We start from the raw sequence: 26,611 nt of genomic DNA, 5'->3' as shown, positions 1-26,611 counted from the left end.
CTGTCTGTTCCCTTTGCCTGATATATTCTTTCCCCAGTTACTCAAATAGCTGGTATAGTTTCTTAGTTCGGTTGTCAAGCTTAATTTCACCTCCAGAAAGTGATGTTCTCTGACTGATAATCCATCTAAGATACCTTCTCTCTATTTCTCCTCGTCTCTCATTACCCTTTATAGTTCTCTTTGGTAGTTACTCCAACCTGTAGTTACCTTGTTTCTGTATTTGTTTACTAATTTCTTGTCTGTCTTTGCCCACCAGAACTGTAAGCTCCAGGAGGCCAGAGTCCTTACCTGTTTTGTTCTCTGCTGCTTCTGGTAAGTAGCAAATATTTTGTAGGTAGTGGAATGAAAGATGGGAGGAAGGGAAGGAAGGGAGGAGAGAGGAATTGAGGGGGCTGAAGAGAGGAGGAAAGGAGTACAACATACCATAAAACTCTCTTGGAAACTTGGAAGTTTCACAATTGTTCCATTTTTTAAAAAAGTCCTCCTATCCAAGATCATCAAGTTTAACAATGGAGCTAAGAGGTGATTAGGGAAAAAATGACTAAAAATAACACCTATCTTATTTATTGTTGTGGGGTTTAAATGTGATAAGGCATACCACGTAGTTGGCACAGTGCCAGACACCAGTGCTTAAAATTCTTACGAGGAAAGTCCTCTGGGTTCTCAGATACTTCTTCAGGCTCAGTATTAGTTAAACCAAAATTATTTTATTATCTTCTCTCTACTAAGAAAACAGGCTAGAAATCGCGTTATTTCAACCTGATATGTTGGAGGCTGAGGGACATGTTTACCTTTCATTCTACCTTTCCTTCCTCCCTTTTTCTTTTCTTTTTTTTTTTTTTATTACTATCATGATTTATTACTATCATGCCCTTTTTTTTATTACTATTATTATTACAAAACAACATGGTGATCAGATACTTACATACCTCACAGTGATAACCCCAATAAGTCTCGTGCCCATCTGACACTGTACACAGTTACTACAATATTATTGACTATATTCCCTATGCTGTACTTTACATTCCCCATGACTATATTTTTCAATTATAGTTGACATTCAATATTATTTTAATAGTTTCAGGTGTACAGCATAGCGGTTAGACATTTACATAATTTATAAAGTGATCCCCGATGAGTCTAGTACCCATCTGACACCACACACAGTCATTACCCTGTTATTGACTGTATTCCCCGTACTGTACTTTACATCCGTGGGACTATTTTGTGACTACCAATTTGTACTTCTTAATCCCCTCACCTTTCTCACCCAGCCCCCCAGCCCTCCTCCCAGCTAGTAACCATCAATTTCTTCTCTGTATCTATGAGTCTGTTTCTGTTTTTTGTTTGTTTTATTCTTCAGATTCCACATGTAACTGAGATCATATGGTATTTGTCTTTCTCTGTCTGACTTATTTCACTTAGCATAACACCCTCTAGGTCCATCTATGTTGTTGCAAATGGTAAGATTTCATTCTTTTTTATGGCAGGGTAATATTCCACTGTATATATGTACCACAATTTCTTTATCTGATCGTCTATTAATGGGCATTTTGGTTGCTTCCATATCTTGGCTATTGTAAATCATGCTGCAGTGAACATAGAGGTGCATATATCTTTTCAAATTAGTGTTTTGGATAAATACCCAGTAGTGGAATTGCTGGGTCATCAGGTAGTTCTATTTTTAATTTTTTGAGGAACCTCCATACTGTTTTCCATAGTGGCTGCACCAATTTGCAATCCCACCAACAGTGCACAGGGTTCCCTTTTCTGACATCCTCGCCAACACTTGTTGTTTACTGATTTATTGATGGGGCCATTCTGACAGGGATGAGGTGATATCTCACTGAGGTTTTTATTTGCATTTCTCTAATGCTTAGTGACATTGTGCATCTTTTTATATGTCTATTGGCCATCTGTATGTCCTCTTCGGAGAAATGTCTATTCAGGTCCTCTGCCCAATTGTTAATTGGATTGTTTGGGCTTTTTGGTGTTGAATTGTATGAGATTTTTATAAATTTTGAATATTAACCCCTTATCAGATGCATCATTGGCAATATCTTCTACCATTCATTAGGATGTCTTTTGGTTTTGTTGATGGTTTCCTTTGCTATACAAAGACTTTTTAGTTTGTTGTAGTCCCATTTGTTTATTTTTTCCTTTGTTTCCCTTGCCTCAGGAGATATATCAGTAAAAATATTACTAAGGGTAATGTCTGAGAGTTTACTTCCTATATTTTCTTCTAGGAGTTCTATAGTTTCAGGTCTGACATTTAAGTCTTTAATCCATTTTGAGTTTATTCTTGTATATGGCAAAAAAAAGTGGTCCATTTTCAGTTTTTTGCATGTATCTGTCCAGTTTTCCCAGCACCATTTATTGAATAGCCTGCCTTTATCACAATGTACAAGTATATTCTCGCCTCCTTTGTCACAGATTAAATGGCCATATAGGCTTGGATTTATTTCTGGGCTCTCTATTCTGTTCCACTGATCTGTGTTTGTTTTTAATGTCAATACCATGCTGCTTTGGTTACTATAGCCTTGTAGTATAATTCGGTATCAAGTATGTGATACCTCCAGCTTTGCTCTCCTTTCTCAGGATTGCTGTGGCTATTCAGTGTCTTTTAAAGTTCGATATAAATTTTAGGATTTGTTCTAGTTCTGTGAAAACTTCCATTGGTATTTTGATAGGGATTGCACTGAATCTGAATATTGCTTTGGGTAGTATGGACATTTTAACTATATGAATTCTTCCTCTGAATGAGCATGGTATATTGTTCCATTTACTTGTATCTTCTTTAATATCTCTCTTCAATGTCTTATAATTTTCTGAGCACAGGTCTGTCTCTTCCTTGGTTAAATTTATTCCTAGGTATTTTTTTATGCAATTGTAAATGGAATTGTTTTCTTAATTTTTCTTTCTGATAGTTCATTATTGGTGTATAACAATGCAACTGATTTCTGAATATTAATTTTGTGTCCTGCTACTTTACTAAATTCATTTATCAAATCTAATAGTTTTTTGATGGAATCTTTGGGGTTCTGTCTATAGTATCATGTCATCTGCAAATAACAGTTTTACTTCTTCCTTTCTGTTTTGAATGTCTTTATTTCTCTTTCTTCCCTGATTGTTGTGGCTAGGACTTCCAGTACTATGTTGAATAAAAGGGATAAAAGTGGATATCCTTGTCTTGTTCCTGATTTAAGGGGAATGGTTTTAGCTTTTCCCCATTGAGTGTGATGTTTTCTGTGGGTTTGTCATACATGGTCTTTATTATGTTGCGCTATGTTTCCTCTATTCCGACTTTGCTGAGAGTTTTTCATAAGCAGATGCTGGATTTTGTCAAATGCTTTTTCTGCATCTATTGATATGATCATATGATTTTTATCTTTAATTTTTTTTATGTGGTGCATCACACTAATTTATTTGCATATATTGAACTAACCTTGCATCCCTGGAATAAATCGCACTTGATCACAGTGTATGATCATTATAATGTATTGCTGAATTTGGTTTGCTAATCTTTTGGTGAGGATTTTTGCATCTATGTTCATCAGGGATATTTGCCTATAGTTTTCTTTTTTTGTAATATCTTTGTCTGGTTTTGGAATCAGTGTAATGTTAGCCTCATAGAATGAGCTAGGGAGGCTTCCCTCATCTTTAATTTTTTGGAGTAATTTGAGAAGAATAGGTGTTAATTCTTCTTTGATGTTTGGTAAAATTCACCTGTGAAGCCATCTGGTCCAGCACTTTTGTTTGTTGGGAGCTTGTTGATTACTGATTTGATTTCTTAAGTAGTAATCAGTCAGTTCAGATCTTCTGTTTCTTTTTGATTCAGTCTTAGTAGATTGTATGCTTCTAAGAATTTATCAGTTTCTTCCAGATTGTCCAATTTGTTGGGCATATAACTACTTGTAGTATTTTCTTAAAACTTTTTGTATCTCTGTGGCATCTGTTGTCACTTCTCTTCTTTAATTTCTGGTTTTATTTTTGGGGGTCCTCTCTCTTTTTTTCTTGATGAGTCTGGTTAAGGATTTATCAATTTTGTTTATCTTTCCAAAGAACCACCTCTTGGTTTCATTGATCTTTTGTGGTTTTTTTAAGCCTCTATTTTGTTTATCTTCACTCTGATCTTTATTATTTCCTTCTTTCTACTCACTTTGGGCTTTGTTTGCTGTTCTTTTTCCAGTTTCTTTAGGTGCAAAGTCAGACTGTTGATTTGAAATTTTTCTTGTTTCTTTAGATAGGCCTGCGTTGTTATGAATTTCCCTCTTAGGACTGCTTTTGCTGTGTCCCATAGATTTGGGGTCATTGTGTTTTCATTTTCATTTGTCTCAAGGTATCTTTTGATTTCTTCCTTGATCTCATTGTTGACCCATTCATTATTTAGTAGATGTTATTTAGCCTCCATGTGCTAGTGTGTTTTTCAGTTTTTTTCTTGTAATTGATCTCTAGTTTCACATGACTGTGGTCAGAGAAGATACTTGATATAATTTTGATCTTCTTAATTTATTAAATTTGTGGTCTAACAAGTGGTCTATCTTGGAAAATGTTCCATGTGCACTTGAAAAGGAAGTATATTCAGCTGGTTCTGAGTGAAATGCTCTAAAAACATCAAATCCATTTAGTCTAGTATGTCACTTAAGGCTGCTGTCTTTGTATTGATTTTCTGTCTAGAAGATCTGTCCATTGGTATCAGTGGCATGTTAAAGTGTGCCCTACCTACTATGATGGCATCACTGTTGATCTCTGCCTTTGTGTCAGTCAGTATTTGCTTCATATATTTATGTGCCCCTCTGTTGGGTGCATAAATGTTTACTATGTTGGATATGTAATGTTGGACTGACCCCTTTATTATTATGCAATGTACTTCTTCGTCTCTTAGTGTAGTCTTTATTTTAAAATCTATTTTGCTCCATATAAGTATTGGTACATCAGCTATTTTCTCATTTCCATTTGCGTGAAATATCTTTTTCTGTCTCTTTACTTTCAGTTTGTGTGTGTGTCTTTTGATCTGAGGTGGGTCTCTTGTAGACAGCATACACATGGGTCTTGTTTCCTTATCCATTCAATGACCCTATGTCTTTTGATTGGAGCATTTAATCCATTTACATTTAGAGTGATTACTGATAGGTACATAGACACTGCCCTTTTATTATTCATTTTTTAATTTTCTTTTGTTTGTTTTCCCCCTTCTCTTCTTCTTAAGGAAATCCCTTTAACATTTCTTGTAATACTGGCTTGGTGGTAATGAATTCCTTTAGCTTTTTCTTGTCTGGGAAGCTCTTTATTTCTTCTTCCATTTTAAATGATAGCCTTCCTGGGTAGAGTAGTCTTGGTTGTAGGCCCTTGCTTTTCATCACTTTGAATATTTTCTACCACTCCCTTCTGACCTGCAAAGTTTCTGTTCAGAAATCAGCTGACAGTCTTATGGGAGCTCCTTTGTAAGTAACTAGTTGTCTTTCTTTTGGTGCTTTTAGGATTCTCTCTTTGTCTTTAACCTTTGCCATTTTAATTATGGTATGTCTTTGTGTGGGCCTGTTTACGTTCATCTTGTTTGGGACTCTCTGCACTTCTTGGCCTTGTATGTTCATTTCCTTTTCCAAGTTAGGGAAGTTTTCAGTCATTATTTCTTCAAATAGATTCTTGATCCCTTGCTCCCTCTCTTTTCTGTCTGTTACTCCTGTGATGCGAATGCTGTTAAACTTGATGTTATCCCAGAGGTCCCTTAAACTATCTTTGGTTTTCTTTTTATCCTTTTTTTCTTTTTGTTGTTCCAATTGGGTTTTTTTTTTTTTTGCTACCTTGTCTTCTAAATGGCTGATTAGAACTTCTGCTTCATCTAATCTGCTGTTGATTCCTTCTAGTGTATTCTTCACTTCTGACTGGTTCTTTGTAAAAGTTTCTATGTCTTCCTTTATGTTTACTATCTCTTTGTTGAAGTTCTCACTAAGTTCTTTATGCATTCTTACAACAATTTTTTTGAGCTCTGTCTCTGGCAGGTTGGTTGTTTCCATTTTCATTTAGTTCTTTTTCTGGAATTTTCTCCTGTTCTTTTATTTGGGTCATGTTTCTTTGTTTCCTCATTCTGGCTGCCTCTCTGTGTTTGCTTCTATGTATTAGGTAGATCTCCTATGTCTCTCAGTCTTTGCTGGGTGGCTTTATGTAATATGTGTCTTGTGTGGTCCAATGGCACAATCTCCCTGATTACCTGTGTATGTGCTCCAGAAGTGTCCCTTGTGTGTGTTGCATGTATTTTCCTTTGGCAGTTGAGCACTGATTGCTTTTGGCGCCTCAGTAGGTAGGATTGACTCTCAGCTTCACTGGCTGTGATGATTGGCTATGCCTACAGTGTATGAGCTGCTGTGTGAGGACCGGCCCCTTAGAGGGGGAATTCCCCCATGGCTCTAGTGCCTTTGATACTACCCTTTGGGTGTGCCACTTGTGGGGTTAATCAGGTAGTATTCTGGTGTGGTCTGAGGCTGGCCTCTGAGTGTGTTGTTTTGGGTGCTTCCTGGGAGGTGCTCCCATGCAGGCCAATTTCAGCCTTGCCTGTGACTTGCCCAGGGCTAACTAGTAGAAGCTACAAAGCTACATGCAGTTGGATGCTGCCTGTGCTGGACTGGGAAGCATGTAGGGGTGGCATTGGTGTGAACAGAGGCTGGCTGCCACCAGTATCGTGTCTGAAGCAGCTTAGCAAAATGCCCAGATCCCCCTAGGCCTGTTGCCACCTGCCGGCTGCCAGTAAGGCTCAGCCACTGAAAGAGCCTTCTTAGGTGCATGGGCTTGACTGGTTGATCTGGTGGTGACAGTGCCCCCTACGATGCCACCCGAGTTGGGCAAGGCAGGTTCCTAGGGAGTCACCTTGGTGGGGACAGTGGTTTTCACAAAGTTAATGCAGGTTCAGTTCTTGCACAGTGCTGACCTTCTAGCCACTCCACAAAACACTCAGAAAACACCACAGCCAGCCACCGCTCACCTTGTGCCCGCAGTTTCCCAAGAGTCCCTCCCCCCATCCCAGGAAAGGCTGCAGCACAGAGCTGGGGCTGACTGCCTGCCACCGAAAGTTTCACAGGCCACCACAAGGCGCCCACTGCTGTAGAAGCCTCTTGCAGCTTGCAGGGTGGAATGGCCACCCAAGAACTAAGAGTGCCTTGGGCAATGCCACACTAGGTAGGCAGGGCGCGGTCCCAGAGAGTCACCAAGGTGGGGCATGTGCACATTTTACCAGAAAAAAATGCGTTCTCAGATTTGGCCCTCTCCTCCTCCATTTTTCTTTATCTTTATGATCTTTTTGGATAGAAATCTGAAACATAATTCAATGTCCAACAAGAATTCTAATCTCTATTGCATTATATTCTCTAATATGGTATTTGTTATGAAAAATGCAATTATCATGTAAGCTCCTGGCCACAAAAACTGAACTATATTATAAATACACTTTTCATAACACTTCAAAACACTGGCAGAAAGCTAGATAATCATTCCACAAATTATGAGAAAGACATCCCTGATTCAAAGCGATCTCACTAAGCCAGAAGTTGGCAATCATAATATATTTTATCAGGTTGAACTTTTAAAAACAGCTTTATGCAATAGAAAGATTTGCTGTTCCAATTAGACCCGTGGTATGCCAAAAAAGCTCACAAGAAGCAGGATTTTTTGGCACTTGTTAGAAATACTAGTGAATAAAACAAGTTCCCACCTGCCTTGAGAGTCCTTGTTTTATGATACAGTGAATAATTTGAGATAGTTTGTAGGCTCTCGTATCTTTAGCTTTCATGACTAAACAGTAACTAAGAATATTATGTTGTCTATATTTCCCCGGAGAATTGCAGTCTTTTATTTTAATGAGTAAAACCACAGGCTTCCTTATTCTCTGATATTTATCTAAATAAATGACCTCTTAAAACAAGAAACAATCACCTTATAAGGGAAATCTAAAGCTTTATTTCTCTTCCTCAAGCTCAAGCTCTTGAAACACAACCAAAGATCCAAAATAGTTGGCTATTCATAAGCAAAGCAAATGAAATGCAATCTCTGTTTTTAACACAAAGAGAGCCTCTAAGACTACCCAAGGATTCCCTTGCCTGCCCCATCCCATATTCTTTCTTAACATCCTTTCCTACCACAGTTCTCCTTAAACCACAGCTTGGTCCTAGGGACACATATCTAGGTACACACATCTAGCAGGCACCATGCAGCCAGAAGTCCCTGCCTGCTCACTTATTTGAAGAACAGAAAAGTGATAGAGACCCCCAACCCTAAGCTCTTAACCACTGACTTTCCCCCTTTCTCCTTTCCAGGGTAATATTTCCCTTTTCTGTACCTCCTTTCATGGGGACAAAACTTTAGCAAAATCTGGGGCTCATAAATCATGTGGCCCCTTCAGAAGGTGCCAGCCTCAAGCATTTTGGACATTGTTTGAACCATTAGTGGGGAGGTAAGACAAAGACAAAAGCACCCCCATCTGTTGTAGCCTCTGTCTCTGTCCCCCTTCCTTGATAATTATGAACCAACAAGGAAAAGCCTCTGGTTTGACTGCACAACTCGTGGGTAGCAAAGAACCTTTCAAGGTTCTGCAATTCAGATTCCCTCTTGAAATGACTGCCCACCTTATAGGCACTGGTGGGGAGATTACAAAAAGATGTCACTTGCAGAGGGGAAATCTGTGCCTTCCAGTTTGGTAGTCCTTGACATCACCCCCCAATCACCTATCAGGGGTTATCTGGCTCCAGCATCTGTGTTCTAGCCCACCTGTTTTAGAAACCTTCCCTAAGAGTAGTTTCCCATGATCAATAGAGAGACCTTTACCCTTCTCACCTGCAATAGTAGTGGCGGCCAAATTTAGCCCAGTGATCTCGGACAATTTCCTCCACACTCTGCTTCCGGGCAGCGATAATGGAGAGCCAGACCAAGACAGCCCAAAGGCCATCTTTCTCCCGGAGGTGATCGGAGCCTAGAGGAGAAAGAAATATTCTGCTGAGGATTTGTTCCTGGGGGAAAAGTAAAAGCTAAATGAACTATGACGACCAGTTAGCAATTGAGTGTTATAGTGAAATGGTTGGATATATTTATTCATTGTGTTAAATATATGTCCCATAATATACTTACATTTCCAAAAACAAGTAACCAAAATTCAGATAGTACAAAATAATATCAAAAAATAAAATAAAATCCTCTAAACTCTTGAAGTGACTAAAGAGTCAAATTGATATCACATTTACCCAATGGTATCATTCATTCAGTAGATATTTGGTGATCCTTATAATATACCAAACATTGGTCTAGGTACTAGGGATACATCAGTGAAAAAGATAGCTCTTTTCTCATAAAGCTTAAATTCAAGTAGGTGGAAAACATCAACAACTGAAGAGTAGACAAATGAAAGAACAAGATGCATCAAGTAAGCACAAGGGCTATATAAAAAAATTAACTGGGTGATGATGTCACAGAGTGACAGCAGCAAAGACTGCTTTACCTAGAGTAGTGTGTTTTACCTAGAGTAGGGTTGAATGGTGGCTCCCCAAAAGATATGTCTACCCCTAACCTGTGACTGTGAAACAGTCTTGCAAATATAATGAAGTTAAGGATCTTGAGATGAGATCATCCTGGACTACCAGGTGGGCCCTAAATCCAATGGCAAGTGTTCTTAGAAGAAGAGGGGACACAGAGAGGAGAAATACAAAGGAGCAGGTTATGTGAAGACAGAGGTAGAGATTGAAATTAAGCTGCCACAAGCCACGGAATGCATGGAGCCACCAGAAATTGAAAGAGGCAGGGAAGGATTCTCCCCTAGAGCCTTCAGAGGGAACATGGCCCCGATAACACCTTGATTTTGGACTTCTGGCCTCCAGAACTATGAGAGAATAAGTTTCTATTGTTTTAAGCCACCCAGTTTGTGGTAATTTGTTATGGCAGCCTTAGAAAACTAATACAGGTAGTCAGGGACAGCCCCATTGAGGTGAAGACATCTGAGTTTACATCTGAGAAGAAGGAGTCAGCCATGCCAAGATCTTGGGGCAAAACATTTCAAGTGGAGAGAGAGCAACCACAAAGTCCTTGAGGCAGGAATAACCTTGGAAGTTTAATCCTATAGCTATTTATATAGAAAGAGACGCAGTTCATATTGTGGCATTCACAAGAATGAAGAATAAAGTCTAAACAGGTAGCTTCCTGTACAAAAAAGAACCCAGAAGAATGTTTTATAGGCGCATTTAAGCATCCGTCTGTTGGCCAACTGTAAGATTACTCTGACGTGAATAAAGCCCTGGGTCCAAAGGAACATGTTGTAGTGTAAGAAACGTGGTATAGTGGCGAAGGTGCCGGGAATGCTTTGGAACTAAGATTTTAAACCAAATGCTGCTTCTTCCCAGGTGTGAGAAGTTACAGCTAAAATGTTAATATTTCTGAGCCCCAACTTCTGATCTGTAAAATGGGGATACCATCACCAGTCTTGTGGGTTTGTCGTATCAATTTAATCAAGTTCAGAGGGCAGGCTCTCAAGTCAAATTTTTCATGTTCCAATTCTGGCTCAGCCACCTACCTTTGTGTGACTTGCTGTCCTCGCCTACAACACAGGGACAATAATGGGTCCTCCTCCACGGGGTGACTGTCAGGATGGAGAGACCAAACATGCCTCGATATTTAAAGCAGTGACTGGGATGTCACGACTGGCTGCTGTTGCTGATGCCCTTGCTGTTGGTGATCACATAAAACACCAACACGATACTGATTCCTCAGTGCGTACACCGAGGCAAACTGTTCTCAGTTAGTCATATAATTCAATCCTCTGTCTCTTGCAATAGCAATGGCTTACAAAGGGGACTCGGACCAGGGGATGGACCATTTCTTCTTGCAATAGAGCAATGAGAGTGGACAACAGTGCTCTTGGGTGTCAGGGCTCTGAAACATTGGTAGAAAATCAAAAAGGGAAACCTCACAGTCACAGAGCTGCTTAAACCTTGAAAATGCTGAAACAATACCTTAATTAAGTTAAACATCTTTAATAACTTCTCAGCGAAGCTAGGAACTATTGACCCTTCTTGTTACATTTATAGTGTTAAACGTTTTCCTCAAAAACCAAACAAAACACAACCATACAACCTTGAAAGGACAGCAGAAATATATGAAAGGAAAAGGGATCAGTCTTTAGTTTTTCCTACACACCGGTCCGTGGTCTGCTGACGACACTTTAGATGTCTGGTTGCAGCTGCCTTTAGGTTAAGAAGACCTTAGATTTTAATCATCACACCATGGAGTGACTCTAGTCTCATTCTAGTGAACTCTTCACACTACTACAAAAATGGAAGGAGTTTGGAAGATGCTGGGTTAGCTCCATAGCCAAGTGCAAAAGAAAAAAATAAATCTAGGAAACCTTGCCCAGTGGAATAATTTTAAAACCTTTTGTCCTTTTATAGCTTAAAAAAAAAATTTTAAAAAAATCACTTTTCTTTACTGGCTAGAGAAAAATACCCTGTTGTTCTAAAACATGGGCTTTGCATACCTTGCCCCTCCAGCTGGATTACATTACATGGAGATAGAGCCATTAGATACTATTAACTCTGTGAAATAAGAGGTCATAATTTAGCAGTAGAGAGACATAAAGTTCTTTTAGCAAGATTAAAACACACACACACACACACACACACACCCCTCAGCCATTCGTAGCCAACTGCATAGCAGACTGTGAGTTGGCTTGGATATACATGCCTACAAGTTATACATCTGTCAAGATTCATAAGGGGCCAAGGATGAAGTAAAATTGTGTTCTTTACAGATCCCTGAGTGGGGACAGAGACATTGACGATGCTGCCCGTATACAGATATTCCCACTGGATGCTCACAGTGTGCTTTGGGGGCAGCTACACCTAACTATTAACAACTATTCTCTGTGAAGTGGGAGAATCACAGCTGGTTTTCTTCTTCTTTTGCGGTATTTGCACAATAAACATGTATTATTTTAATAAGAAGAAAAAAATACATTTTTAAGGTATCAACGGTGTGTAGAAATTCACATTTGAAAACATTCAATTCCATTTACCCAGAGCTAGTCGGGATATTAAAGGGATCAATACCACTTACGAACAGGTGATGAACTTCGAACCTATTGATCATCCCATTTCTCAGACTGAGTAATAGTTTTTAAGAGCATGGAGATTGGATGTGACCCCCACCCTTGGGGTCTCAGGATTGGGATCAGGGATGTCCTTCAGGACCTGACAGAAAGTGAGGATGGAGAAGGAAGGAGGTCCACAGCTGAGCTGTCAACATTGGACTTGGGGGAAGCCTGGCTTGGGAGACGGGGTTTGCCTGCCTCATAGAGAGACCCCACTAGGAAGGACAAAGCTTCAGACGCATATCCGAAGCCCCTGTGGCCATTTCTACTGTTGCTGACCACATGTGGAGAGGGGCTCACCCAGCCTGCATTTCACCCCCTTTTTTTCCCAGGCAAAATCCCAACATTCTGTGAACAGTTAAAGAGTTGTTTGGGAAAAAAAGCAAATGAGATATTTCTTTACTTCCTCACTTCACATCTGCTCTGTCTTTAAAACATGAGATCCCAGAAACAAAAAAATTCTTATACTGGAACATTTATACACATTATTGCGAGTACGATTTTTTTAAGACTATTTTTTTAGAGCTGCGTTAGCTCCGTAGCAAAACTGAACAAAAAGTACCAGCAGTTAGCCTATATCCCCTGTCCCCACATAAATTCTACCCTCCCCCATATTCAACATCCCCCACCAGAGTGGGTCATTTGTTACAGCTGAGGAACCTACATTGATTGCTACATCATTATCACTCAAAGTCCATAGTTTATGTTAGGGTTCACTCTTGGTAGTGCACATTCTGTGGGTTTCGACACATGTATAATGGCATAATTATAGTATCATACAGAAGAGTTTTACTGCCTTAAGAATCCTGTGTCTGGCCTATTCATCCTCCCTCCCTCCTAGCCCCTGGCAACCACTAATCTTCTCACCATTCTTCATGGTTTTGCCTTTTCCAGATTATCATATAGTTGAACTCATACAGCAAGGAGCCTTTTCAGTTTCACATCTTTCACTTAGTCATATGCATTTAAAGTTCGTCCATGAATTTTCATGGCTTCATAGCTCATTTCATTTTAGCAATGAATAATACCAGCACAACTTTTGAAGCTTGCTTCCTCTGGGTTCCTGGCTGGTGGTGCAGCCAGAGTTTGCCACCTGGTTGATGACACTGCAAGGAACTTTTACCCATATTCCCAAAGCCTGGAAGTACCATTCGCTTTGCCTTCCTCCATCCAGGCCAGCCCAGCCTGAAGCAGCTGTCCCCTACCCAGATGCTAGAAAGAAGGCACTCAGCTCGTCCCTGCCATGATTCCAGCAAAATTTGGTACAAAAAAGAGGGACTATTGTTCTCTCATCAGAAACATCCCTATTCTCCCTCTACCCAAATTAGACTTTGAATTTTCTCAAGCTTTAAAATCATATCACTTTGACCGAGGCAGTACACTAGTCAGTATAGTGACCTCACAAAAGAAAAGGGGAAAATAAAGAGAGTACTCAAACTTCTCAAAGGAATTTTCTTCCAATGAAAATCTCAGCATGGGCAAATCAACTCAATACAACATCACATATGTTACTACTAACAGATCAAGTCTTCTCAGCAGACAGTTCAGGAAAGTCTGAATCTGTCAATTAGGAAAATATAAATCATTTTGGACCTGTTGCTGACTCCAAGATGAAACATAGGTTAGTGATTCTCAGCTCAGGCTGCACCTTAGAATCACCTAAAGAACTTATAAACAGATACCGATGCTCAGAAGTTTTGGTAATAGGACCCAAGCATCAGCAATTTTTCTTTTTTTAAGCTCCTTGGGTGATTCTCACGGACAACCAGGGTTGAGAGCCACTGCTTAAGGTGAAGGGTATTCAGAATAGTCCTATGTGGGGGGCAGATCACTTAGACGTAGTAAGTTAGGGCTCTCTCTCTTTTGGTTTAAATTTGGTGTTGAAGAAATCAGCCACGGGTCTCTAGTTCAGTGGATGCCACTGGCCTTGCTCAGGTGGTGGCTCTCGCTGAAGTCAGGTTCAGTATTACCATTTCTCCCTGCACTGTTGTCTGGAAAACTTGTGAGGGTTTTGTCAACTTTGGGGCAAGCAACTCACCTTGATCTACCTGGAAGTTTCACAGTTTCAGCATGAAATGTCCCATATCCTGGAAAACCTCAGTCCCAGGCAAACCAGGACAGTAGGGCATCTAATAAGAAAGGCCACTCACTCAAAGAGGTTCCTGATGGTTTTTAGGATATGTGCACATTTGGCACATAACCTTAGCACACAGATTTCCTGGAGCCAGAATGACAGGGGATGTGTGTGTGTGTGTGTGTGCGTGTGTGTGTGCGCGCGCGTGTGTGTGTGTGTGTGTGTGTATTTGCTCTTGAAGCAGAACTGCAAAGCGAGATAAATTCCATCCTTGGAAGAATAACAGTAAAGCACCAGTCACTAAACTCATTTTAAACACCTATTACCTAATTTTCATAATTTGATAGCTCCTTTTTACAGATAAGAGATTGAGGTGAGGTCATTTGTAAGAGGTCACGCAGTGATTAAGTAGTAAAAAGAAGATTCAACCTGGGCAGTTTGGCTCGGACACCGTGGACTTCTCTACTGCTAGAATCGCCCGATAATGACAGTGGGTCTTGGGAATTGCAATAAAGCAGATAAAATGCCTCACGTGGATAAGGCTGAGGCAGCCCTTCTGAGGATTTGGGTAATGAATTTGCGCTTCTTCCTTCTCACATGAGACATGCAGGAAAAGTTGCCAAATTTCCCTTTACTTCTCCTCTCGTATCAATTTACCCTTTTAATTTGCAAATGAAGTTTTCGTTCATTTTCCGTGAAAATCTTCCCATCCTCTTTTTACCCACTCAAGACAAGGATTTGTCTTTTAAAAATAGTAGAGTTATGAGGGGAAATTGGGAGACATGCCTTGCAGATGAATCCAAGATTAGAGAACATGCTACAGAATTGTGACAGGTTTTTTTTTTCTTTTTTTTCCATGTCTCAAACTGCATAATTCAGCTTTTTAAGTCTAGCCAACCAGCAAGACTCATGGAAAAATTGTCACTCGTCCATGCTTAAAAGTAAACACTTTTTCAAAAATGCGCTACAATTTTCACCTTTTGGAGAACAAAACTCTGGTGCATATAAGCAGGTCACAGCCCGCTGTCAGCTCAGAAAGGTTTGTTTGCTGCTCAGCAAGGCAGTAACTGACAGATGTGGCTCATCCTGTGCTGTGGGCAACATGGCTACCAATAATACTATGTAACAATAAATTTGCTGACAACCATCATGATGATGATGACGACAACGACGATGATTGACACTAATATGCTGTGGCTTTTGGCTAATAGCCTGACCATAGCAACACCCTGTAAACTCCCTGAGGGAAGGGCCTCTCTCTGAAATTACTCGTCACTCTGTCCTGGCCCTGGTTCACAAGAGGTGCGCAGTAAATGTTCCCTGAATGAATAAATAAATTACTGAGCGAAATTCTAGTATAAAATTTGATAAAATTCATCAGAGTCATTCCTCACGAAAAGTAGCTAGCGAGCAGCAACCTGGGACATTACATTGGAAAACACTTTACAGATCATCCCCCTGAACAGATTCATCTTATAAATGAGGAAATTGAGGCCCAGAGAAGAAAAGCGATCTGTGCAAGGTAGTTGAGCCACAAAAATGGGGAGTCAAGATTGGGGCCAAGTCTGTCAATTCCTGGTGCTGTGCTGTTCACATACCATTTCCCCAAGTCCCTTGGCATTCATTCTCCACCTAAGATAATAACCAGACGGGAGAAAATGACCTCTTGGCATTTTCTTAAATAGGGCAGCTGAGTACTGTGGCACCAGTGAGAGTCGGTTTGAATCCTGACTCTCGCACTGTGACGTTGGCCTGTGGCTTGACGTTCCTTACTAAGCCTCAGTTACCTTATCTGTAAAATGGGGGTCAGTATGGTCCCTGCTTCAGTGCATTGAAATAATGCACAGGAGGCCCTAAGCATTGTATCTGCATGCCCGTGGGCAGTCAAGCTGTCCACCCCCGAGGAGGGGAGCACAGCCAGCCAGCTGACACACTTCTCTCACACGAGCACTGGAGCACAAGAAGGTAAGGGACAGTGGGACTTTCTAACTCATATGTCCCATCCCATTCCTTTGTCACCTCTACTGATGCGAGCAACACAACTCTTTAAGAATTCTTCCTTGACAGGACATAAGCTGTATCAGAAATCTCTCCAGTGGCCTGCATTACACGCCTGCACTACACGGTTGGGGATCTGTCACTCTGGAGTCATTATACTTTATTCTCAGTGAGGCCACCTAGCAACTATCAGAGAGCAGGTAGAGACGCCTCGAAGCGCAATTTTAGGGATGAATCTTAAATACCAAGGGATGGCACCCTTATTGAAAGTCTCTTAGCAGGCACTGTGAAAAGAAACGCTTAATCTGTTTGGGATCCTTCAGTCTGTGGCTAAGGGCCGTGATTTCCCAGGAATCCCAGTCCTAGAATGCACTGCTAAGCGTGGACACCGCCTCAGAGGCCCAATTCCTTTGTTTCTGCTCCACACTTAGGTATCACACTACACTCCCTCTTGCTACTTCTCATCAGCTTAGAGGATGAATTGAAGGATCAATGGAACTGGAACCACGGAGACCACAGGAAAAGGATCCTATGGGATGAAGACATTCTTCCCGCTCCAGGAGGGAACTCTGTTTCCCAGCACCAGGTTTGATAGTTTGTAAAGGGTCCAGAAGGGAGTTTCAGCTTTCGGACTTTACAAGGCGGCATTTGGAGATGTCAATCACAGCACCTCTGTGCTCTGGCCCAGCCTAGATTGAATTGCACATGTGCACACAGCCTGTTGCAACTAGCCCAGCAGTGACACTGCTCTCCTAGCACTGCCGATGCTGTCATCACAGCCCCCTCACACCACATCTGCTACCCAGCCAAGTTTACACAAACTGGCCACAAATAAATGTGGAGGAACCTCAATAATCTGAAACTCACAGATCTATAGGCCTGTTTCTCTAGAGACGTGGACAGATGTGGAAAGAGCCGAATGTAGAGTTAATGAACACTTAGATTGAGAACTAAGGTTTTCCTTTTTTTCACCTTTTTAAAAGTATACATCTTTAAATAAAACAATTGTACAAATAAGAGGGAGTTAAATCTATTCAATATTTGTTCAACAGCACGACTGTGAACCCAATCTTGAGCTAGGCTGTACATAGTTCATGTGTGAAATATAAATGAAGGAAGAGGCATGGCCCTGAAAGTGTTATAAACTGTGTACCTATTAGGGGATGTAAAATGTCCATTCATAAAATAACCCAAGAGTAAGTCAGTAACACAAACCATAAGACAATAGAGCAAAGAATGTCTAGGACAAAGGCCGTCAGAATTTAGCACATACAAAAGATCCCTACCCCACTGTTGAATGTGGCTATTTACAGGTAATTGTTAGCAATCCCACACAAGAAATAAACAAGTGAATAAAATAAATTACAAATACTTGACAGTGTTTGAAATTTATAATCTGTTCATTCATGCAGGTTTGGGGAAGGAGTCTTTCTAGAAATGCTTTGTTAGAGATTAATTTGTGTTGATAATTATATGACAATTAAAACTATCTAAGCTTTATTTAAAAATTTTATATAGTTCTGATTTTACTATATTTCATAATATCACTCTTCACCCCTTCCAACTGGTGTATACTTGTGTGGTATTGTCTTTATGAATCCTCCCAAATCTTGGGATAACCTAATGCCCGGATCTCCAGAAATATATTCACTCAAGAATGATAAAAATATAACTACTAATAATGCAAAGAAGAAATACCAAAATAAGAAGTCTTTGTTTCTTCCTTCCTTTTGTCCATCTTTCTATCCTTCCATCCATCCTACAAACACTTACTCAAGGCCTACCATATATCAGAGAAATAGAGCTGAATGAGATAGCCATGGCCCCTGTTCTCAGGGCATTTACAATTTCTGCATGGCAAGCAGAGGGGTCCGGCAAATCTCAAGAGACTAGAAAGATACTCGAGATTTCCTGTGACATGGGATACACGTATTCTGGGCCTCTTCTTTTTGTGCTAGAAACTGATGTAAAAATAGCTAACTTCAAGAGCACCAGGCTGTACTCCGGAGTTCACAGTGGAAAAGCTGGTGTGACAATGATGGACAAGTCATGTTGGTACTAGGAGACCTGGATTCAATTCCAAATGTCCAGAAAGAGATGGATGTATACAAAAGGCTTTAGCAATGCCCTGGCATATACTAAGTGCTCATTTAAAAAGATAACTACTTTTATTGCGAAAAACTCAACAGAGAGCACATTCTTAGAAAAAATAAAAATTGTTATATTGCCTGATTCTATTTAACAAATTTGTATGGCTATTGACATTAGCTTTCTAAAAATACATAATAAAAGTAATAGTAATACTCAAGATGGTGGTCAAGCTTGGAGCTCTTCCAGGTATTCACAAACAGAGCAATCCTTTGGTGTTACCTATAACAGGACAAGCTCTGAGCTGTGACAATTTATACACTCCCCAAATGGTATGACTTCTTAGAAAACTGGTAACAATGATGGGAACTAGTAGCACATCACCAACAAATGTCAAAAAAACTTCAAAGTTTTTGGTTTAGATCTTAGTTTTAGTATTTCAGTATATCCCCTTTTTGTGTACAGGAATAGGTCTAGATTTCTTCAAACTTAGAACTTTAGAAAAGTAGCCACAATGCCATTGAGGTGAACAGTTTCCTTCCACTAAAATCTGAGGATTTATAAAGTGTTCTCTTCCCTCTCTGTAAAGCAGTTTTCCAGGGCCCTTCCTAGGAAGTGGGTGCATACCTGGCCCCAGCACAAAAGATTATTTAGCTTCTCAAATGACCTTGGTTCATTTCCTATCGTCTAGGGCCTGGGCTTTTCCATAGGAGGGAAGCCTGAACTTTGATCCTGTCACCAGCTTGTTACCTTGGAATGCCCTGGGTGCTCAAGAGGCCAGCAAGGGGACTTTCCACCCAGGATCTATCCTGCTCATCTCAGACAAAAAGCCTGGCATTCTTGAGCCTGAGGCAGATCTGTAATTTCAAGCTTTCCTGGCACTAAACTATGCATTCCTAGTTGGTACACAGCTCCATGCCTCAGGGATACTGAACAAGGCCTCCACTTGAAAAGGCTTGGTTAAATTTGAGAAGCGTCTCCCCAGTCTCAGGTCTAAAACCTTTCCATCTCTCCACTTTCTCCTCCATTAATTAGGTAAATTACTTGATTCGGAAAACCACATCCCAAGGTGAAAAGGAAGCTCCTGTGACCAGTTGACTCTTACAGGTTGGAAGTGAAGGTCAGAGAGGCCACATGGTTTGTCCATAAGTGGAAGGCAAGGGCCTTGGATGTAATCTTAGCCTCACATTCCTGAGCCTCTAGACTTCCTGGACCACACCTGGTGTGGTATCTCAGGCAGGAGACCTGTCTTTTAGTTCCACAGTAATCTAATTCAAGTGGAGGCCTTTTCCAGGCTCTGGAGCCCTGGGTGAATCACATAACTACTTCTTGGGTTCAGGAGCTTCATCTGTCAAATCAGGCTAGCGTCACCTGAAACTGAAGAATGATGGAGGACGCAATACCTTTAAGGCACTATATACTGAAACATCTTTTGTGCTCCTTGAAAGGAAAATGATAGACAAATATAACAGTGAGAGATTTTTCGAATTCCCTTCTAGTCTAGCTTACATGTTTCAGTCAGCATAACTGTATGAAAGCAAAGCTTACTGAAAAGTATCTGCAAGGGGACTCCCTCCCATACAGACCATGGTTTCCTATTTCCAGTTGAGTCAAGTCCCACTGTCTAACCCAGGCAGGCAAAGGGCTTCAAAAATTGGCCCCTCCTCACTCATCTTTCCAGTCCTGTGGCATGATACTCCCTTCTCTACCCTACCCTATGCATCAGAGGTGAGTAAACTTCGGCCCTTGGGCCAAATTTGGACTGAGGCCTATTTATGTAAGTAAATTTTCGTTGGAACACAGCATTCTCTTTTGTTTATGTATTGTTTATGGCTGCTTTTGTGCTACAGTGGTAGAACTGAGTAATTGTGAAAGAGACAGTATGTAGCCTCTTAGTCTGCAAAGCACAAAATATTTACTATTTGGCACTTTACAGAAAAAGTTTGCCAACCACTGCTATAGATCAGTCTTTTTCAGACATTTCTGGCCATGACCCCAAACACATACATTTTGCCATGAGAACTATGTTATTCTGAGAACTATGTAGATGTAAATTTGCACATAGATACCCATGTACAAATTTACATGTACATAGTTCTCAAAATAACATTTACCTTTACTAAACACAATGCATTCTGATCGTTTTTTAGTCTATTACATTTTTTTAAGAGCTGTTCATGACACTACACTAATCACTACACTAATCCCACATGAGTCTTGATTTATATTTGGAAAACACTGCTCTAGACAAACTGAACAACTGGCTACTCACAACACATGTCCCCTGCTTCTCCCACCACTGTGCCTTTCTTGACATTTCTCCCTCCATCTGACAAGGCCTGTCCTTTCCTCTCTATGTGCACAAATGATTTCCATTCTTTAAGAACTAGCCCAACTTCCACCTCTTTCATGAAGTCTGCTTTGAACTTCCAGTCCCAAAGCATTTTCTCCTTTTCTCATCTCCCATCGTATTTTGTCTATTTCTCTATTGTGGAACTTTAAAGTTTCTGCTTTGTGGAAGAGTCACCTGTGCACCTTTCTAATTATGTACCCTAAAGGTCTTGAGTTTCTTAAAAGTATGGTCTTAAGCATTTTGCATTCTATACACCATATAATACAGTGCCTTGTATAAGTACTTAATACATGTTTATTAAATTGAACTAAGCAAATATTTATTACTAAGGGTATAAATGTAATACCTGGATTTATCCTTTGATTTTAAAGACTATAATTATGTGGTAGATTAGAAGCACTCAATAAATGCTTAGAAAGACAGAGAGAAAGAGAGAACCTGGACTTACCAGTTCCATTCCAGTTGTTAAATTTGTGTTATTTGAATAACCAGAAGGTAGAATTATTATATACAACGTAGAACCAATGAGTGTTTGAGTCAGTCACTGGTTTAGACCCCAAGAACACAAAAGGAGAAGGAAACTGTTCCATTTGTTAGGGCCTTCGCAGAGAAAAGCTATAACAGTTTTAACTGTCCTAGGTAAAGCTGCCATCTATACATTCTGAATTCACACAGTAGTACTTGAGAGTGCTTGGCGTGGTTGCTCTTTTTCCAAGGAAACAAAGATGCATGCCATCCTTCTTTCACTATTGACGGTAATGCTACTAGAATCTAACTGACTTTGGTAAAAGGAGAAAATTCCCCAGGAGGAATGTGCTTCAGAAACCCCAACATAACCTGAAATTCTGTCATTATGACCAGCTAGAGTGGTTTTACTGCAATCTATTTAAGCATAACCAAACAGTACTTATTCCAAATAGAAATTCAAGAATCGTTTGATATCAGTAAATTGATCATAATATTTCATTACGTTCACAGAATAAAGGAGAAAAATACATACTAACATATCACTAGATTCTGAAAGGGCACTTGATAAATCTAACAGCCATTTCTAATGAGGTGCTAAGTAAAGGGAGAATAGGGGGAAAAATCTACAAAAAAGGATAGATTTTTACCAATATTTAAAAGCAATCATCAAAATAGATGGTAAAATATTAAATCCATTTCCATTAAAATAATGAACTATTACAATTATTATTTAATATTACTTTGAAGACTAATACCATAAGAATATGAAATAAATGATATACATGTTAGAAAAGCAAACAAAAAACATCTTTTAGTCACAGATTATGTGATTCTACACCTAAAAAAACATCCTAAGAGAATGTAGAGTTTTTAGAAAAGAAAATGCTGTAATTAATAATAGAATGTGCTGAGGTGGATGTGAACCAGATAAAAGGCGTATTAATAAATAACTTCTCTTCATATAAGCACTAAACGAATTAGAAAAGGAAATGAGGACATCAACATTAAAATCCAAGCTGTTACAAGCTCTACAGCACATATGACACTGGACTCTTTAATGAGTAAGTTAGAAAGAGAAAATGTGGAGGAGAAAAACGCAGATTGAAAGAGACTTAAGAGATATAAACCAGTTATAATGTAAGACCGTTTGGATTCTAATTGGAAAAGATAAACAATTAATTTGTGGGGGGGGGAAGAATAGGAGAAATTAAGAAATTACTTTTGCAGTTCCACTTCTGCATTTCTCTGTAAGATATGGAAATCTGCAAGAGACTTTTACTCCAATCCCAGTAATAATAAAAGACCAAGAAACCTAAAAAAAAATCATAACTTTTCTTGAACTCATTAGCGATCTGAAATCACAAGGCAATAAAGTAAATTACGTAGTGACAAGCCCCTCCAAGGAGAGAAAGGACACAAAACTGTCGCACTTTTAGCAGAGAACAGGAGAAAGAGGATGTTTCTATATACATTAATGACAAGAAGTTAATAATAATAGTCTTAGAAAGTCTTAAAGGCCAAGTATAGCATATAATGTCCTTTAAAATTGCTTGGAGTCTCAAATACAAGGGACATACTTCCAAGTTGTCTCCCACAGGCCTCTGCAGGGCGCTCACAAGAAACAAACAGGGCAACTTAGTGGTGCTGGTGGGGCAGGAGATGACCAACCGGCTGCTGAGAGGCAAGCATGAAGGCCTTCCAGTTCCCCAAACCTTTCTTTCAAGGACACAAAAGCCTTAAGCTCCTGGATGTACGAGCAGCAAACCGCCCCCTCTCAAGGGCCCAGGCAAAGGTCCACTACTACCGGAATAGGGGTTGGAGTAAAAACCTCTGCCCCTGGAGAAAGGGGCGGAAACCTTCTTGGGCCCAGAACTCCACACCAATACTAAGCAGAGGTCTGTTGCCACTGGAGAAAGGTCAAGTACCTGGTGTTAGAAGTCTATTTTGTATTACAGACATGCTGTAACTGCTGGAAGCTGTGAATGAAACAGAAACACGGAAAAATCTCCTCCAGCACTTCGTTCAGCACGTAGTAAAAAATAGCCCACTTCTAGAAGAATTTGAAGCCTGTAGTACACTAAACATTGTAGTAGAAACAACAAAACCCAAACCCAGCTCAACTCCTGACTAAATTAACTTAACCTTGCATACTAATGGCTGGATAGAAGAGGTGTGCCCATTTCTGTGTATAAATATTATTTACTTGAGTCTCTACTATTCTTATATACATACTGTCCAGCATTCAGTGAAATATGAGATACACAAAAAAGCAAGAAAGAACAAATCTCTGTTTTAATCAAGAGATAAAGCAATCAAGAGAATCAGAATAAAAAATGAACCAAATATTAGAATTATCAGACGGAGTTTAAAATAACTGTTCAGTGAGCTAATGAAAAAGATAAACAACATGTAGTATAAAACATGAACACATATAAACAATAGGTATAAAAATAATTTCTTCGGAGAGGTGAAATTATGTTTAAAATGTCAAAGAGAAATGCTAGCAATAAAAAACACAGTATCAGAGATGAAGAATTTCTTCAGCATGCTCATCAGTAGATTGGATACAACTAAGGAAAGAATCAGTGACTTAAAGATATGCCAATAGTGATTATCTAAACTGAAACACAAAAGGAAAAAAAAGTAAACAAAACCAAACAGTGGATGTAAGAGCTCTGAGACAACATACGAGTATGGTCACAATTCATCTTTCATATGTGTAATTCGAGTCCCAGAGGAGAAGAGAGCGAGAATGGGAAAGGAGAAACATCTGAAAAGGTATAGCGGAGAATTTTCTAAAATTAATTAAAGACAACAACAGATCCAAGAATCCCAGAGATCCCCAAGCAGGGTTTTAAAAAAGCACACACACCCAGACATATTATAATTAAACTGTTGAAAACAAAAGAGAGAAAGGAAATATTGAACACAGTCAGAGGCTGGGGCTGGGGAGAATTTCAATGGAGAGAAACAGAGATAAGAATTAGAGGCCACGTCTTGGAAACTATGCAAGCTAGAAAACAATGAAGTGACAACTTTAAAATTCTGAAAGAAGTTATTTTTTTAACATTTGAGGTGTGAAGATGGTACATATTCTTTTTCTCAGTAGCTGTTTAAAATTCACCATAAGGATTGCTTCACAATAATCATGGAGGAGGACTCCCCTTGTAGATGAGGGTAGAGATCAAGCAAGACTGACCATGAGTTTATGATGGTTGAAACTAAGTGATGAACATAGGAGAATTCAGTGTACTATCCTCTCTACTCTTATAAATTATCTTAAATTTCCATAACAGCAAATTTTTTAAAGAAATAAAAATTTTTTATAAAAGAAATGGTCAGAAGAGATAAGTGTATCATAGCACATATCCTACTAGGTTTCTTTCTTTCTTATTTATTTATTTACCTCTAATTAACGCTTCCTCCAGTCTCCAAACTGGGGTCACAAACTGCAGCCCCCCCTTTCCAGTAACATCAACCCCCCTGGCCCCAGAGCCTACCAGTGCCAAAGCTCTCTTCTCCACACAGAGAGCACCGTCCCGAGTCCATCAGGTTTGAGAAGAATCGCCATCCAGCTGGAGTCTCGTATACAGGGACCTTCATTGATTTGGCCACTCTGAAAAATGAAATCCGAGGCAATGGTGAATTCTTATGTCTCCTTTCCTTTATTTTCTCAGCACAAAAGGAAGTCTTTAGGCTATATTAATTCCACAACTAGATTTCAGGACATCCTGAACAAAGCTGACAGTTTTCAGGAAGTCAAGCCATAAGGTAGAGAATGATAAATAGTCTACTCCAATGGTTCTCAACTTTGTTTTCGCCACAATATAAAAAACATTAATGCAGAGAATATTCTCACATTTATGTTTCCATTCTAGAAATGTTTCTTTATCTATGTGGTAAAATCCCACATGGGGATCTCAAAATCTAAATCAAGGTGGTATTTAGGTACAGACACTTTGGAATATTGTTTCACAGTATCTATTAAAGATGAATATACACATATCATATGAACCAGCAGTTGAACTCCAAGAAATTACTAATGGCATGTAATGGACACTGTGGTGCACTGCTCAACTTCAACCCCAACACACACACACACACACACACACACACACACACTTTAGGATTTTTAGGGCTAGAACACTCATTTTTCCACCTGCTAGGAATGCTGATGGATGACAGCTCACAAATGTGGCCTCCACTCTCTGTGGAAGAGAAATATCTCATGGAAAAACACTCTCCCTTCCCTAGGTCAATCCACATCCAGTGACCGGTGAATGAAGGACATAAAAATGTCTAGCCTCCTTGCTTCTAATTGGCCATCGTAAGTGGCCATTTCAGCTCCAGAGCTCCCCATAGGTTGTCTAAGGCTTCTCTCTGTGTCCAATCCCTCTTTCTCACTCCCCCACTGGTGTTGATCTTGAAGGCAACTCTGATCTTTTTTGGTGGGACGGGGAAAGGACATTTTTCAATTATTTATTTTTTTCAGTTACAGTTGACATTCAGTATTATTTTATAGTCGTTTCAGGTGTAGGCAGCTTTGATCTTGAAGGCAGAAAGAAATAAACTTCCTATAAGCAAATCTCTCTCAGAGCTGCTTCTGGGGAAACCCGGTGTGTGACATTACTCAACCGAATGTATACATAAGATTTTACAAAAATTATCATAGAATCTCAATTCACAATAACTGAAACAATCCAAATGTCCATCAAAGTGGAATGGACAAATGATTTTCAATTTATAACACGATACCATAAATGCCACTGAATGAACTATTGCTACATGCAACAACTTGAATGAATCTCACACACATAATATTGAGTAAAAGAAACCAATACAAAGGACTATATACTGGGTTGTTTTATCTAGATAAAATTCAAAAACAGCTCAAACTAATCAATGCTACCAAAATTCAGGCTCAGAGGATCAAAGAGATCAAGTGTTTTATTCAGATCCCACAGAGGTAAAAGGCAAAGCTAGAGTTTGGACCCACGTCTGCTTAGTTTCTGCTCATGCTCCATTCCCCTACATCACGCTGTCTCCCCAAATACTTTAGTGCTCAAAAGGGGTATACAGATCTCCAAGCACAGTGGGGAATGAGCTGGTACCACAGACGTTGGCCTGAAGAGTTTTATCTTTCCCACATGCAAGCAACCAAAAGAGAGAGAGAAAAAAAACCACCAAATGCCTGCTACCAGCAAGGTTTAGCTCGCTGAAGGCTGTAAGTACGGAAGGTGGCCCTGGAAAGGAACCAGTGAGGGTGTTTTGGTGAAGAAGAGGAAGAAAGATGCACATAGGACAAAGGATACAGTGTAACAATGATTTATTTAAGTGTGGTTTGTGGCCACAGTTAAAGGGGAAAAAATCTAGAAGTACGTAAACACTTCCCTTTCCATAAAATCCAAATATAATCAATGTGCTCAGGATCTTGAAAAATTATGGGCCAAGTCTCTTCCAAGTTTGCATTGGAAAAAAAAAAGAAGCACCTTTTAAGATGTTCGGGTGTTAC

General features: G+C 39.7%; 1 protein-coding gene across 1 annotated transcript in view; it reads right to left on the bottom strand.

Moving 5' to 3' along the window:
- PGM5 (phosphoglucomutase 5) overlaps positions 1 to 26,611 on the bottom strand; it is a 177,080-nt gene that overhangs the window by 47,064 nt on the left and 103,405 nt on the right. Inside the window, exons 7-8 of the mRNA XM_033123925.1 lie at positions 24,600 to 24,715; positions 8,824 to 8,959 (exon numbers count right to left, since the gene is read on the bottom strand). Coding sequence (XP_032979816.1) covers positions 8,824 to 8,959; positions 24,600 to 24,715 — 252 coding nt within the window. The remainder of the gene's footprint in view (positions 1 to 8,823; positions 8,960 to 24,599; positions 24,716 to 26,611) is intronic.

Source organism: Rhinolophus ferrumequinum, chromosome 12 (genome assembly GCF_004115265.2).
Source record: "Rhinolophus ferrumequinum isolate MPI-CBG mRhiFer1 chromosome 12, mRhiFer1_v1.p, whole genome shotgun sequence".
NCBI lineage: Eukaryota > Metazoa > Chordata > Mammalia > Chiroptera > Rhinolophidae > Rhinolophus > Rhinolophus ferrumequinum.
Note: the sequence above shows the minus strand (reverse complement) of the source record. Positions and strands in the feature narration are given on the sequence as shown.